Source organism: Hyperolius riggenbachi, chromosome 1 (genome assembly GCF_040937935.1).
Source record: "Hyperolius riggenbachi isolate aHypRig1 chromosome 1, aHypRig1.pri, whole genome shotgun sequence".
NCBI classification, from domain to species: Eukaryota; Metazoa; Chordata; class Amphibia; order Anura; family Hyperoliidae; genus Hyperolius; species Hyperolius riggenbachi.
The window spans coordinates 515,299,213-515,316,160 of NC_090646.1; the positions used below are offsets into that span (position 1 = coordinate 515,299,213).

At 42.4% G+C, this 16,948-nt stretch overlaps 1 protein-coding gene across 5 annotated transcripts in view; it reads right to left on the bottom strand.

The window, feature by feature from the left end:
- Positions 1-5,923: 5,923 nt before the first annotated feature.
- Positions 5,924-16,948, bottom strand: part of ABCB9 (ATP binding cassette subfamily B member 9) — a 66,573-nt gene continuing 55,548 nt past the window's right edge. For all 5 annotated transcript variants that reach the window (XM_068244257.1, XM_068244274.1, XM_068244236.1 and 2 more), the window contains 4 exons: positions 10,756-10,929; positions 10,294-10,453; positions 9,070-9,206; positions 5,924-6,346 (listed from right to left, as the gene is read on the bottom strand). In XM_068244257.1, coding sequence (XP_068100358.1) covers positions 6,089-6,346; positions 9,070-9,206; positions 10,294-10,453; positions 10,756-10,929 — 729 coding nt within the window. In that variant the 3' untranslated portion in view covers positions 5,924-6,088. The remainder of the gene's footprint in view (positions 6,347-9,069; positions 9,207-10,293; positions 10,454-10,755; positions 10,930-16,948) is intronic.

The window sequence follows — 16,948 nt, forward strand, 5'->3', positions numbered from 1 at the left end:
TTTGGCGGCATCTAAAGTTACCACACATCTCTTGCCTGGATTTTCATGGTGAGCTCGTAAGTTTGCGTATAAGCGTCTAATGTTTAAGGCTGTTTTCTTACCTGGCATAAATCCTGTTTGGTCACTTTTAACCAGGGAGAGAATAACTTTGTTTAGCCTGGTGACCAATATTTTTGCTAAGACTTTAATGTCCATAGGTAATAGGGATATCGGACGGTAAGATTCACAGTAGGAGTGATCCTTGTCAGGTTTGGGGAGGACTATAATCAGGGCTGTACGCATAGAAGAAGGGAGTGTGTTGTTTTCGAGTGCTTCATGTAGAGTAAGCAGTATTTCGGGGGACAGTAGTTCCGTATATCGCTTAAAAAGCTCTATAGGGAAACCCATCTCTTTTTGGTTTGGGATAGAATGTATTGCTACTTCTACATCTTCCAGAGTGATGGGACTCTCCAAAAACTCTCTTTGTTCGGGTGATAATCTGGGCAGGTCTATTTCTGATAGAAAAATTTCTGCATCTGTTTCTGTAAACATTGTTTTAGAGGTGTAGAGCTCCTGAAAGTATTCAGCAAATCTAGAATGTATATTTTGTGAGCCATCTAGTAGTTTGGAGTGCTTGTCTCTGATGCTAGTAATAACACAAGAGGCAGACTTTCCCTTAGCCATTTTTGCCAGGATGGTCCCTGTCCTTTCTCCCTGCTCGTAGAATGATTGCTTATAGAAGAATTGTTGTGAGTGTGCTTTTTCATATAGCAGATTGGAGAGCTGGTTTTGGGCTCCTCGCCAGGCTTTAAAGTTTTCGTCTGACGGTTGGCTGGCGCACTTTTGTTCTAATAGTGGCATTTGGGTTTGTATTTTTTGTATAAGGGATGAGGATTTTTTCTTCATGTAGGAAACCGAGCTTATTAATATTCCCCTGAAGAAGGGTTTCTTCAGATTCTCTTTAACTTGCAGAATAGCGCAGTGGAGCTTTTCCTTTCCTACTCCATCGCCGGGTTGGTCCACTCAGCTCTTCACAGGGGCTGCTCTGCACAGACCAACTCTGCTTTGTAGGGGACCTGATGGTTGTAATGTGAAGTGCATCAGGAGCTGTGCAGAACAGCTGTGGTGAGCAGCTGAGTGCACCAACCTGGTGCTGTGCTACTCTGCCAAATAGGAAGAGGAAGTGTGTGTGTGTGGGGGGGGGGGGGGAGTGTAGGGAGGAGGTGGTACCTAGGGAGGGGGACCCCATGACATATGTGCAAGGAAGCCTCATTTGTAGTGACACCCTGGATAGTACTTTATACAAAGCAGATTGTTGTGTGCTAATTTTGATGCAACTGCGGCCTCTAAAGAAGGGAATGAGTGTTCTTAGACATTGCAAGAAATTCCTAAGAGATAAGCCACATGGACTGTGCTTGTCCTGAAATCACCCAAGAATAACTGGAACACAGACACAAGAGAACTGTAAGCTTTTTATTTAGAGTTGAAATGGTTTTCGCACTTACTTCTCACTGCATATTAAACTTTCAAGGATTTCTTACCCTCCTATTCTTGTTCCCAAGCAGCTCTTCACTGCACAAAAACCTGTCACAAGATACTGATCTAGAATTACCAAGTGTCTCCTTTTGATTAGAGCATGAAAAAATAGCAAGACACGGCGTCCCTTAATCTTCTATTGCTTACAACTCATTACAAATCCTAGCTTACCATGCAGCCACATTCAATAAAAATATACCTCATAAACAATAACTGGGGTGTCATATGTGGCTGTGCACCGCCAGAAATAAAGTGCTCCAGTAAATTGCATCACCGATCTGCGACAGCTCCTTTCAATATTTCATTACCATTAGTTATTTGCATAGAGGCCCTTGGGCACAAAGGCATCAATTCACTACACAGGCAGTGAATGTCTGGTGATTCTTTGAGGTCTTTAAGCCTTTAGACTCAAATTAAACACTAGCCACAATTAAATGACTGTTAAGAAATTAAATTAAAAAATGGTTAATTTTCACAATGGAACATTTTGCTTTACCGGTAATTCTTGAGATTATAGTAACATGATCTTCATTCTTTGAAATCATACTTCAGTGCAGTATGTTACCTTGTTGCAGGCATGTACAGTATGCCGACACTTGAAGCTAGCTGTACACAGGTCCATAAGAGCTGGATCCAGCAAACCATCACTCATCCAGCGGAAATCTCAGTGAGAATTGATTAATCTGCTAGCACTGTACCAACACATTGGGCATGATTCACAAAGCTTTTTCACTTGTTTTCCTCTGTTTTCACCTTACCTATGTTACATTTAAGCTTCCAAAGATCACAAATATAATATAATTAAGGTAAGAAAAGCAATATTGATACAAAGTTACTTTGAGTGATTATTTTGCTTGGAAATGTGCTGAAAGGTTATTTTTATCACTTAGGTGACTTATGAGACGTTTTGTGAATACCCAATGTGGGCATTGATCCACCACTGCAACCTTCCACCCCTGTCACTCCTGCTCCATGAAGATTCTTTATCGCGCCCATGCTTCTAATTAGTAAATTGTGCAAAATGAATCAGAACTTGAATGAGAATGTATACTGAGACGAAGCCGATCCCTAGCAGATTTATTCAATGTGATCAAATTGGCAGGAAAAATCAATCCAATGCATGGCCAGCTTAAAAGAGGAAAATAGAATTCATGTAAGACATGAATAAATATTTAAAATAAAACTGAAGCAAAATTAAAAAAAATAAAAATAAAATACAGTAGCAATAAAAAGTATGTGAACCCTTTAGAATTATATGGATTTCTGCACAAATTGGTTATAAAATGTGATCTGATCTTCATCTAAGTCACAACAATAAACACAACAATAAACAACCAGTCTGCTTAAACTAATACCACACAAATAATGAAATGATTCCATGTTTTTATAGAACACGCATGTAAACATTCACACTGCAGGTGAAAAAAGTATGTGAATCCCTAGACTAATGACATCTCTAAGAGCTAATTGGACTGAGGCGTTAGCCAGCTGGAGTCCAATCAATGACATCAGATTGGAGTTGTTGGATACAGTTGCCCTGCCCTATATAAAACACACACCAGTTTTGGGTTTGCTTTTCCCAAGAAGCATTGCCTGATGTGAATGATGCCTCGCACAAAATAACTTTCAGAAGACCTACAATTAAGAATTGTTGACTTGCATAAAGCTGAAAAGGGTTACAAAAGTATCTCCAAAAGCCTTGCTGTTCATCAGTCCACGGTAAGACAAATTGTCTATAAATGGAAAAAGTTCAGCACTGCTGCTACTTTCCCTAGGAGTGGCTGTCCTGTAAAGATGTCTGCAAGAGCACAGCGCAGAATACTCAATGAGGTGAAGAAGAATCCTAGAATGTCAGCTAAAGACTTACAACAGTCTCTGGCATATTCCCTGTTAGCCAATCTACGATACGCAAAACACTAGACAAGAATGGTGTTCATGGGAGGATACCACAAAGGAAGCCACTGCTGTCCAAAAAAAAAAACCTTGCTGCATGTTTAAAGTTTGCAAAAGAGCACCTGGATGTTCCATAGCAGCACTGGCAAAATAGACTGTCGACAGATGAAACCAAAGTTGAGTTGTTTGGAAGAAACACACAACACTGTGTGTGGAGAAAATGAGGCACAGCACACCAACATGAAAACCTCATCCCAACTGTTAAGTATGGTGGTGGGCGCATCGTGGTTTGGGGCTGCTTTGCTACATAAGGGCCTGGACGAATTGCTATCATCGAAGGAAAATTAATTCCTAAGTTTATCAAGACATTTTTCAGAAGAACTTAAGGTCATCAGTCCACCAGCTGAAGCTCAGCAGAAGATGGGTATTGCAACAGGACCATGACCCAAAACATAGAAGTAAATCAACAACAGAATGGCTTAAACAGAAGAAAATACGCCTTCTGGAGTGGCCCAGTCAGAGTCCTGACTTCAACCCGATTGAGATGCTGTGGCATGATCTTAAGAAAGCGATTTACACCAGACATCTCCAGAATATTGCTGAACTGAAACAGTTCTATAAAGAGGAATGGTTAAAAATTGCTCCTGACCGTTGTGCATGTCTGATCTGCAACTACAGGAAACATTTGGTTGAAGTTATTGCTGCCAAAGGAGGAGATCCCATTTTATGACCAATTTGTGCAGAAATCCAGATCATTCCAAAGGGTTCACATACTTTTTATTTCTACTGTACTTACTGTAAAGGATTGCGGAATGGCCGCCGCGTGCTCTGACAGCGTGGCGGCCGTTTCTGCGTCCAGTCCGGCGGTTTACGTGCGGCGACATGTGTCTGACTTGGTGCAGCCTTCCTGTGCACATAGGCTGAGGAATACACGCGAGCGCGCGCGAGACAGAAGCTTTATGGGAAGCAGAGAGGTATCAGCTGACTCCCTTGGTCAGCTGATCCAAGTTTGTATGCGGATTGGCTGGAAGGAACTGGGCGGCGCTGGCCAGCGCTGCACTATATAACCACTCGTCCCTCAGTCTCACATCGTCTGCCATTGCAAATGCTTACGTGTTAGCACACAGACCTCAGTCAGATCCAACAGTGTGTTTGAACCAGGAAGGACCTGGGAATCCACACTGAGCTAGAATACTTTCTCATGCTTATTTTATGTTATGCTTTAGACCAGTTCCAGGGTGTTGTGACTACGGACCTCACACCCAAGACTAGGATACTGTGTCAGTTCTATGTTATGCTTTAGACCAGTTCCAGGGTGTTGTGATTACGGACCTCACACCCAAGACTAGGATACTGTGTCAGTTCTATGTTATGCTTTAGACCAGTTCCAGGGTGTTGTGACTACGGACCTCACACCCAAGACTAGGATACTGTGTCAGTTCTATGTTATGCTTTAGACCAGTTCCAGGGTGTTGTGACTACGGACCTCACACCCAAGACTAGGGATACTGTGTCATTTCTATGTTATACCTTAACCCGGTTCCAGGGCTTAGAGAATAGGCCCTCACACCTAGTTAGGGCAAGCCTGTCTATATTAGCAGCAGGGCTTCCTGCAACCAAGCCTAGGCCCCTCTCCTAGGGAGCCTTTGGCCTAGGGATTCACCCACAGTCTGAGGTGAAATCCCTTCTTCATACCTCCAGTTCCTCTGGCGGTTCTCTCTCAAAGTGCTACTGTTACACTGTACACTCATATCTCAGGTGTCCAGAGGTTAGACATACCTGGATTATTAGTGATTCTGCAGATCATTCATAATCTGGTGTATATCTGCATTACTGGTGAATCTGCAGATCACCAATAATCAGATTCTCTCTGCGTGTTGACACCAATCGTTACACTTACCTATGGTGAGGGAAAGCTTTGGATCCTATAGTACCGTCCTGTTCCTCCTAAGGTCCCCTCCTTCCAGAGCTGCAATTCCTGCAGCACGTAGTCAACCAACTGGTCAAAAGCCTCCGGAAATACCCGCTTCTCCAAGTGCTTTCATAGATGGGCGGCTCTGTACTGCGCATGCGTGAGCACGCACTCCCACATGAGCAGTACAGAATGGCCCATCTATGGAAGCACTTGGGTAGACTATAACTTCTGATGCCTTTTAAGGGCTCCTGGAGGCAGCAAATGTAAACTGGAGACAGCGATGGAATGTGGGCGCCGTAAGAGGAACGGGAAAGCTCTATAGGATCCAGATCCTTCCCTCTTCACAGGTATCTGTGTTTTTGTTTAGTTTAACTACAGATTTGCTTTTACCTTGGACTAAATAATACCATAATAAAAGGAAAATAGAACAAGATGTATGTTGGCTATATACATATAATGCTGTAAGGCAATAACTCTTATTTCAGAGGACCTTTTATAAATAAATAAATAAATATATTTCTATCTAGCTATAAACCAGGGCAACACTACAACAGTATAATTTAAGCTTGTCAGACTTGTTTCTCATTTTACGCGGGCCACTTCTGATTTGAACAAAACATTCTATATTCATAAACTTCAACAGTGGTACTTAATTTCTGCTGCAGTGTCCATCAAATGAACGGTTTCTTAATTTCAAACTGTTACATTTCTGAAAACATACTGAGGTAATCCATGAAGTACTGTGTTGTGAAGTTCATTGCAGCATCATTTTTCTGTGACCTTCTCCTGGTGATTTGGTGACCTCACGTGATCCTTTTCCTCTGATCCCAGTCCAGAGACTTGGCGCTGAACGAGCTGAGAATAAAGTCCGCCTTCCTCCATCAGCTCTTTGTGACTCCCTTGCTGAACCACTGTGCCTTTGTCTAGGACAATTATATTGTGTGCTTTCTCCACAGTGCTCAGCCTGTGTGCTATAATTAGTACTGTACGACCCTGCAGATCATTATTCATTGCTTGCTGGATCTGTGAAGAGTGAATCATCAACAGTTATGTGGCGTTCAAGAGTGTGAAACTTTGCTAAACCACTGCTTCTCATGTTTATTCATTTCTTTTTTTAGCAGTGCTAGCAAACTTTGCACTTAGAAAATCAGTTACAAAATAACATATTTTAGAAAGAAAAACTATCCAAACAGTAGTACCTTTAGAAAGAAACAATAATGTAGCAATAAAATAGTTAATGACAGTAAAGATTTGTGAATGTACAGAATAATGCTGTATGTTTCCTTGTGAACCTTCATCATGTTGTGAGGTGGCAGTAGCTCACTGGCCCAGGAGGTCTGTGCTCTGAGTGTTATGCCTGTTTACACAGTGTACATTGGTCCACCTCTAACACCATCATCATTTGCTTCCAAAAGTGCTGCATAAAATAATATGGCAAGCATTAACTCAAAGCTTCAGTTTCCTTTCAGAATGACATGGAACCTCTAAACTACACCATTTATTTCCTGCCACATAATGAAACCCATATTTGTGAGATTTTTGCTCAGGGTAGCTACTCTCCCCTTGTCAATACACTGAATGGTTGCCTAGAAGCAGAAATGCCCCAATAACTAAGAATGGTGGTCAGAACATTGCCAATGAAAATTACTGCTCAGATATGGGTACTGATTAATCGGTTTCTCTCTGATGTTAACCAATTGTCCCCACATACCCCTTTGTGGAATAATGCTAGTCTGAAGGAGTTTATCTCTATTCCTGATCCAGCTGTATGGGAAAACAGAGGGATTCTTAAATTACAAAATATCATGGGTACTGAAGGCCAACTCTCCGAAAAAAAGTAGGCTACCTTATCCACGGGGCTGAGCGGATAAGGTAGCCGCAAAAACCGCCGCTCATGTTGGCCGCAATGGCCTACTTTCACTTGTGTGACCTATAGGTTACGATGCTGCACTGAGAGACTGTCTCTCTCCCAGCGTGCAGGAAGGCGGGGGAGCGGCCAAGGAGAGAGTGCTGCCCAATGGCAGCTCTGTAAACCCTGTAGGAATGCCCATGGTGCTCTCTTCACTGTTTACCTCCGAGATAGTGACAAATATTGTCGCTAATCTTGGGGGGCTATAGTGCGGCGGTGGGGGAAGATCCACCTCGGGTTCTCTTTAATGCATTAAAGACTCAGTCCTCCCTCCCTAATTCAATGTATATTAGATACCTACAACTGCGCCATGCTTATGCTACTCAATTTCAATCTCACCCTATAGTGATCCAATCAAATGCAGCTGAACAGTTAATGATGCACTCTGAGTTAACGGGAATTACATCTCAGCCGTACGCCTTATTGTCTCTCTCACATGAAACTGCCCCATTCAAAAAAACCTCTTTGATCATGGCAATAAGATTTCCCTGAACTCTCTGAAACAGATTGGGAGGGAGTTGTATCAGACTTTATTTAAAGTTCCCATAGCAGCTCGTCATTGATTGAGTGCCCTCAAATATCTCTACAGAACATATTTAACTCCTCATAGGTTGTCTCACATGAACCTTGGTGTTTCTGATGCTTGTTGGAGATGCGGGGCTGGAGATGCAGGTTTTATCCATACCTTCTGGGAGTGCACAGAAATTCGCTCCTTCTGGACTCAGGCCCATGATCTCCTGGTAGAGGTTGTCGGCCCTCAGATACCATACACAAATGTGGCCTTGCTTTCGAACCACTTTGGTAATGTATCACTTGTGAGAAAAAACTCCATCTAGCGCAATTGTTATTATTTTATGCAAGGCGAGCTATAGCCCTAGCCTGGAAGAGTCCCACTGCACCAATGATCTCGGACCTCAAGTCATGTATTAATAAAGACCTTCCTGTATATAAGAATGTTTATGAAGGTAGAGTCTCGGTTAAACGATGTTATAAGATATGTAGGAAATGGCTGTCTGCATTCCATATTGATATTTGATCTCTAACTTTTTTTTCCCTATGCTGTGATGTACATGATACTTCTGTCTTGTCCTTTATTTATGCTGGGAATTGGGGGTGGGCCTGACCAGGAGAGACCATGGGGTTGTTGCAATGTTTGTATCTTCCCAACAGGTGATCCGATGTGCTGCTGCCATTATAACCATTTGCAGTCTCTAAAGCCTGGCGCAAGAGAGAAGGAACAGCACCTCGGCAATCCTCTGTGGATGTGCGGGAACCAACCCCTTGTACCAACAGGGTGAAGATCCGTCTTGTTTGAAGATAATGGTCCGCACCACATCCAAGTATAAATCAGCTTTATTGAAGATCCATAAAATGCTGTGTAGCAGCTACAGCCCGCTGTATCGGGTTACATGCCCTTTTACAAGCCGATCAGCACCTTGGAGACTTCCGGCGCATCGCAATACGCCAGGTGTGAAATACCTCATGGACTTACATGGGCTTAGCATTACCCTGTGGCAAAACGGTAATGCAGTGTGAAAGGGGCCTTAGTGTTTTGAGAGTGATTTTGCAACCACAATTGGGCAACCTGCTTAAAAAGCATTTTATTGCTACCATGAAAATATCACCTAGAAAAAAAACTTAGGAGAAAAAGTGAATTGTATCAGCCCCATGACTGCTGAGAACCTACATATCTGACGTTTTCACCTGATCTAGTGGAGCAACTGCCACCTCAAGTTTCTGGTAACTGAAGAGGAAACAGCAAATATGAAAATAAGATATGAATGTTCTGTATGTTCTGTGTTCACGGAATATAAAAAATACCTAACTTGCAACTTACTGCATGCTCACTCTCTGCATCCAGAGCGCTGGTGGCCTCATCCAGTATCAGTACTCTCGGGTTCCGGATCAAGGACCTGGCAATAGCCACTCTCTGTTTCTGCCCACCTGAGAGTTGTGCACCCTTTTCTCCAGTTTCTGATGGTGGTAAAAACACGTCAATGTAAAAAGAATATGAGCTTAAAGGATACCTTAGCCCAAACGGAAATGTAAAAACGGGAGCAGTCATGTGTAGTGGGCTTTTTTCATGCCCACCCATTCTCTTCTGGCACCCTCCATTACTGTGTACCAACCTTCCAAAGTTACTTCCTGGTTGGGAGGGTAAGACTGTGCAGGCGCTGGCCGGCGTCCTTGATTGCGCAAATGCAGCCGGGGGCACTTTGCCCATGCGCACTATGTCACAACTACGTAGTGCGCATGCGCAGAGCTCTTCCGGCTGCACGATGGAAGGACGCACGTAGCCAGGGCATGGCAATGTACACAGCAATATGTTCTTATGAAAATAATAAAAACACTTTAGAAAAGATAAAATAGAAATTTAGGCAATTCGCATCCTATTCTATCGGACGGCTCCAGGCACCCAAATTTCCATTTAATGCCACTAATCGCAGCGTTTATCATTACCACCTTTGGCGGCACCCTGGCATCCTTTTTTCTTGTTTCGATGAATACACCCAACAGAATGAGCTCTTGACAGTTTTTAAAGTGTAGCAGCGCCAGCAACATGACAGCACCGCAAACTAAATACAAGGGAGGCACACTACGCACGGTTGTGCAGCGTAGCATGCCTTCCTTAGTTACGCGCCCTGTTTACTAGGTAACGCGTGTTCCTGGGTCACTAGAGTGGCAGCTACTATGTTAATTAAGCTCTAATTTGGCCATACATATTAATCTATTTAGCTAATACAGCTACTACAGACCTTCCCATTGTGTTATTCAAGAGTAACTTTGTCAAGCTGGCACAGTGTATTTATTTTACAATATATATATATATATATATATATATATATATATATATATATATATATATATATCAGATAATCTTAACTTCCGTCTTTCTTCCTTCAACTCCACAATGTAACTATCATATCTTGCTGTGTTATAATAAGGTAATATTGGACTAAGTTCTGCAATGTGATGGAAACAACAAAGTGCATAGGACATAATTTGGTTGTCGTTAGATCTCTATGGTTTTTACTATGTGATACAATTCATAAGATAGTACCTGTGTCATAGCCATCCTGCAGTTCCATGACAAAACTGTGGGCATTGGCTCTTTTAGCAGCACTGATAATCACCTCCAGGGGCACGGAACTTAATCCATAAGAAATGTTACTCCAAATGGAACGGGCAAATAGCACAGGTTCCTGGCTCACCAATGATACCTACCAGAAAAAGTGCAGACAAAGCAAGGTAAGAAATCAAAATTAAAAGCACAAGGTCTGTCCTGGTTTCCTCCAGCAGGAGTATTATTTACTAATTTAACATAAATAACAATGTATTAAAGCAACAATATACCTTTCATCAATACTGTATAGCGTGTTTGTTGAAAGCAGAAGTGCATATTTGTTGCCAACTAACTTCACAATTAAACTGTGCGTAGTCTGTAAAATCATGTACCTTTCATTTGTGATAATAATTGCAATTTGTAAGGAAGCAGCTATACATATAATCATATTATACGTACCTTTGCATGTACATATTTATGGTCATACATGCTGATAGGGTGACCATCCAGGAGGACTTCTCCTTCCTGCACAGGGTAAAAGTTCTCTAAGATATTCACACAAGAGCTCTTCCCACTTCCGGATGGTCCCACCAGCGCAGTGACCTTGCCAGGAACCAGAGTAAAAGACATATTCTGCAGAACATCAAACAATATGTTTTGTTAACATTTGAGGACTGTTCTGTATCACTGTATGTTCATAAGATACTATTGACAATTGTTTGAGTCCTGGCTAGAACCAGTGCCTAATTAGTAAGGAGACCTTGGGCAAGACTCCCTAATGTTCTAAGGGCAACTTACTATGTGTGTTTTAAGTGGCTGCAGCTCTTCTTAACCACTGTTTTTACCAGTTTGATTTACATAGCACCAGCATCTCCAATGACCCTGTACGATAGAGAATACAAAATATAGACAGTTGCTAGACAATGGGCTACAGATAAAAGACACTTGAACAGGTCAGTGATGCCATGTGGAAAATATGTAACCACGTTACACAGCAGTTACAACACATAAGGGGAACTACCTATATGCTTTGAGTCGCACAGAAGAAATGTTAGCATAGTGTAATCCATTTCCTAACAATCAGTACTGCCAAATCTTACTGACAGACTGGTTAGGTGAGTCTGTTGAGTAAATTCATTCTCTGATCTATGCTCCATACAGATCAATTTATTTCACAGACATTCTCCTCAAATTCATGGAGAAGCATGTGGTCACCTGGATAGGGTTACTGACTTGTAAGTTTCTGATTGGATGGTTACAATCATGTGATCATGCTTCACTTTTGCTTCCTGTTTTCAGATGTATTTACACACTGCTAGTGTCACCCATCAGCATCATGCCCATTTCTGTGGACGATAGTGCAGGGTATGAGTGCTGCACAGATGCAGAGCAATGCATATTGTTTGGAAGTCCCTGTCATTTAAAGTTTCGGCATGTCAGGTATTTATACAAGCTCAGGGGACAACAGCCCACTAAATGCTTATAGAACCTGGAATCTCACATTATAGGTGGGTTCTGTAACTGTCAGGAAAGAAGCCAATTCGTTTTCTCCAACCTGTTTGATCGCTGTGATTAACTGGTCTCACTGTTGAATATACTACAGTATCTCAACACATTGCATTAGCATTGCATAACAGAACTGTGCTTCACTGTATGCGACGCAACGCGCGTATAACGTGCAATGCAACTTTTCTACTATGTTGCATTCCTGTTTTTACAGAGAATACAATGCAGCTCCCACTGTGAACTTAGCTTTTAGCTTTCAGATGCATTGTTAAGGTTAAGGATTGTTAACAGATTGTTAACAGATAACGCTCCTTACATACGCAAACAGAGAGTTCATGTACGCTCTACCTCCTAAATAGTCATACCAATCGGTGCAGGATCTTTGTGGGCCAAGCCAAAGAGATGTAGACAAAAGAAGGATCCGCAAACCAGATTTGGCTGAAGTAGAAAAATGTCCATTCTTTATTGAAAAATCCACAAAACAACGTGCAATAAAATCACAGGATCAACTGACGCGTATCGGGCTTACCATCTGCCCTTAGTCATAGTTACATACGATAGTACAGCCAAGTTTAAATCTGTTCTGTCTCTCCTGGCATACATAGAAAGTAGCCATAAAATGAATTAACTATACACTTCAGCACTGGCCCTTTGGTGAAGTTGATCTAAATCTTTATGTTTTCGGTCTGCCGTTTATTTGAAAATGTTTTCCATGAAGCAAAGAATTCTTTAAAGCCCATTTCAAGACACATTACCTGACAGCTTATTAAAGCAAACCTGTGACTTTTACAAACACAAAAGTTAGATACCTACCTTAGTAGAAGGAAGTGTCTGGATCCTCCAGAGGCTTCTCTGATGCTTTTTAAGCCCGCCGCTGGTCCCCGGGACCCTCTTCTTCTTCTTCGCAGCCATGCTCCAGTTACTGAATTGGTGCAGCTGCACTTCACAGGTGCACCGACAGCCTGCACAGTAGCACGGAGTCACTCGTGCATTGACAAGTCCTTGAAGAATAGGTTCAAAGGGTCCCATCGCTGGAACAGCGGAGGGGGAAGCCTCTGGATTATACAGAGGCCTCCCTCTACTGAGGTAAGTATCTAACTTTTTCTTCTATTTACTTTCAGGTACAGATTAAGTGGAGAGTCATTCTCAAAGCTGATGGTAAATTCAGGTGCCTGCCCACTAAAGTTATGCATATTTAGCTACATGTGCACGGTAGATTTAACTCAGCCATGCAGCCGATAAAGGCTTCAGGAGAATTCAGTGTGGATATGGGAGCCTCACCACATGACGGAGCCTTTTTTTTTTTTTTACAATAAAAGTTTATTACAAAAACCAAAGAGCATATTATTATTATTATTATTATTATTTATTAGATTTATATAGCGCCAACATATTACGCAGCGCTGTACAATAAATAAGGTTACAGACAATGATAACAGGGGTGTCAGAACAATACAGGTAATAGACAATAGATACAACAATACAGGTAATAGCAAAAAGATACACAACACAATGCAGACAGTAGTACAATGCCAGATCATAAACTGGAGTGGTAGTGGTAACAAGTTCCAAATTCTGGGTAAAGTGCACACAGTCATGTATGATACACAAGGGGAGAGGGCCCTGCCAAAGGCCTACAATTTAGAGGGAGGGGTTGGTGACACAAAAGGAGGGGGTGCAGCAAGAAGTTATTGGCAGAAAGGATTAGGGCAGTGTTGATTTGATGTAGGCCTCCTTGAAGAAGTGAGTTTTGAGTGCTTTTTTGAAGGTGTTGAAGGTGGGAGCGAGCCTGATGGGCAGTGGGAGAGAGTTCCACAGGATGGGGGCAGCTCTAGTGAAGTCCTGCAGTCGTGCATGGGAGTGCGAGATGCGTGGGGTGGTTAAGAGGAGGTTGTTGGAGGAGCGAAGTGGGCGGCCAGGTGTATATCTGCTGACCAGGTCAGAGATGTAGCTTGGGCAGGACTTGTGTAAGGATTTGTAGGCCAAACATAGGACCTTGAAGCTAATTCTGAAGTGAATTGGAAGCCAATGAAGGGATTTGCTTAGGGGAGTCGTGGAGACAGAGCGGTGGGAGGAGTAGATGAGTCTGGCTGCTGCGTTCATGATGGATTGTAGGGGGGCTATGCGGTTTTGAGGGAGGCCGGACAGGAGTGAGTTGCAGTAGTCCAGGCGGGAGATGATGAGGGCATGGACAAGGAGTTTGGCAGTGTCTGGGGTCAGGAAAGGCCGGATCTTGGAGATGTTGCGTAGGTGGAAATAGCAGGACCTAGCTACGGTTTGGATGTGGGAGGTGAAGGAGAGGGCAGAGTCCAGGGTGACACCCAGGCAGCGGGCTTGTGTGGTTGGGTGAATGATTGTGCCATTGACAGTGACGTAGAGGTCAGTGGGGGGTGAGGCAGCACGGGGTGGGAAGATTAGGAGTTCAGTCTTATCCAGGTTTAATTTTAGGAACCTGGCAGACATCCAGGATGAAATAGCCGAGAGGCCAGAGGATACCTTCTCCATGGTGGTGGTGGAGAGGTCAGAGGTAAATCTGGGTGTCATCTGCATATAGGTGATAGTTGAAACCCAGAGAGGAGATGAGTTTTCCGATGGAGGTGGTGTAAATAGAAAACAGCAGGGGACCAAGAACAGAGCCTTGGGGGACCCCAACTGAAAGTGGGATGGAGGTTGAGGAGGAACCATTGAAGGAGGTCTTGAAGGAGCGATTTGAGAGGTAGGAGGAGAACCATGCTAGGGCAAGGTCTTGGATACCCACAGATTGCAGGGACTGGAGTAGCAGGGCGTGATCGACAATGTCGAATGCTGATGAGAGGTCTAGGAGGAGAAGGATAGTGTATTTTCCTTCGGCCTTGGCAAGCGTGAGGTCATTGACGACCTTGGTGAGGGCAGTCTCGGTGGAGTGGGCTGGCCGAAATCCTGATTGTAGGGGGTCAAACAGGGAGTTGGAGTCAAGGTAATGGGTCATGCGTTGGTGGACTAGACGCTCCAGGAGTTTAGATGCAAAGGGGAGTAGGGAGATAGGGCGCTAGCTGGATGGAAGTGAGGGGTCTAGTGAGGGCTTTTTAAGTAGGGGAAGCATATAAAAGACAAATGCTGAAAGTCAGTATCAACATAAGGATATACAAAATGTACATAAAATGGCATCAAAACACAGGTCTGCAGAAATATATCTCACATAGTAAATACCAAACAGATAGTATAAAGCCCTCAGGAGGATGCTAAAGGAGTATACAGTCACCATGGGTGACTGCTAGACTTATAGGCACATCAAGAAAAAAACATAATAGATGAGCTCTAATAACAATTTAGCAGTGGTACTTATTTCAGCAAAATTTAAATGCACAACTTGACCTGCTCATATTCTCTTAGAGACAAAGAAGAACCGAAGAGGGTCATGATCCTTAAAGGGTCACTACAGCGAAAAACTGTAAAATGTTAAATATGTGCAAACACATACAAATAAGAAGTACATTTTTTCCAGAGTAAAATGAGCCATAAATTACTTTTCTCCTATGTTGCTGTCACTTACAGTAGGTAGTAGAAATCTGACAGAAGTGACAGGTTTTGGACTAGTCCATCTCTTCTTAGAGGATTCTCAGCAAGACTTTTATTCTTTACTAAAATATTCCCTAAAAAGGATTTAAACAATGATGCTGGCCACCTTCCCTGCTCGCTGCACAGTTTTTTGGCTGTTGGACAGAGCAACTGTCATTCACCAAGTGCTTTTGAAAATAAATAAATCCCTGAGAATCCCCTATAAAGAGATGGACTAGTCCAAAACCTGTCACTTCTGTCAGATTTCTACTACCTACTGTAAGTGACATCAACATAGGAGAAAAGTAATTTATGGCTCATTTTACTCTGGAAAAACATACTTCTTATTTGTTTATGTTTGCACATATTTTAAATTTTACAATTTTTCGCCATAGTGCCCCTTTAACAATGTCTGATGTCCCAAGTGACAGCTGTAAGTCATCATTCCTCCTCTCTGTACAGTAACAGACACATTGCTGGCCTCCAGCGTAGCGGCATGTCTAAGAAGTCTCTAACCATCACCTGAGGGATCGAGTCATGGCTGACAGTCCTTGTACGAGTGTACAGGGCTTTAGGCTTGCTTTTTGGGAATGTGCTGGAAATCATGATCTGTAGTTTTCGTTGCAAATACAATTCTTTGCAATGCCTTTGGTAAATGCTTTATAGGTTGCTTTTAGTCCACTACATAAAAGGTACTTTAACTCATATACTAAAGCATTGCTATCATTTGAGGTGCATGCTATGTCCAACAGTTCACTTTAATGTGAGTCACAATCTGACAGATGATGATGTACATGGATTAGCTCACAGTTGCAGAACCTGTAAATCTCTGTGAATAAAGAAATAAACCACAACGTTTTCCTGGAGCACAAGTGGAGTGTACATGAAAGGACAGGATGTGCATTTAATCCTCTTCCATGCTATGCTTTCTAGTTGTGTGAAACTGCTTTCTTTTATCTACTGTCTGCAAATGTGAAACACAAGAACCCTCTGTAGTGGAAATGTGCACTTTATGACACAGAAAACTACTGAAACCCAGCATTGAGCTTTTTCAAACAAAAAGATATTCTGATGAGACTGGAAATGAATGAAATGACTGTCTACAGGCACAGACCAGTTAGCTTGCTGAAAAAAGCCAGTTCACTCTCCCAAGGCAGAATTTGCCACAATCTACTATACAGTACATGTGTACGCATTATAATAACACATAATATGACTGCAGAGGATATTTGTAAGATAAATGAATAGCAAATAAAAAACAACATACATAACAACATACTCATATACACAAAGATATACGTGACCAGAAATGAGAAAACACTGCAAAGGTAAAGAAAAAAAGGTTGAACTTAAATAAATCCCCACTTTTGTTAGATGCAATTATGATGAGATAGTCAGTGGTTTTAATGTTGTGGTTGTTGAGTGTTTATTGCTCTACACATTTTCTGCAACATGTTACAGAGAGAATCAAACAAGTCACATCACCATCCCTGGTCCACGTTACCTGGAAGCATTCTGGGGACCCCAACACGATCCCAGGGAGAACATGCACACTCCATGGTATTTAAACTGCAGCACTGTAACAATGGCTACTTAGCCAACTGTCTAG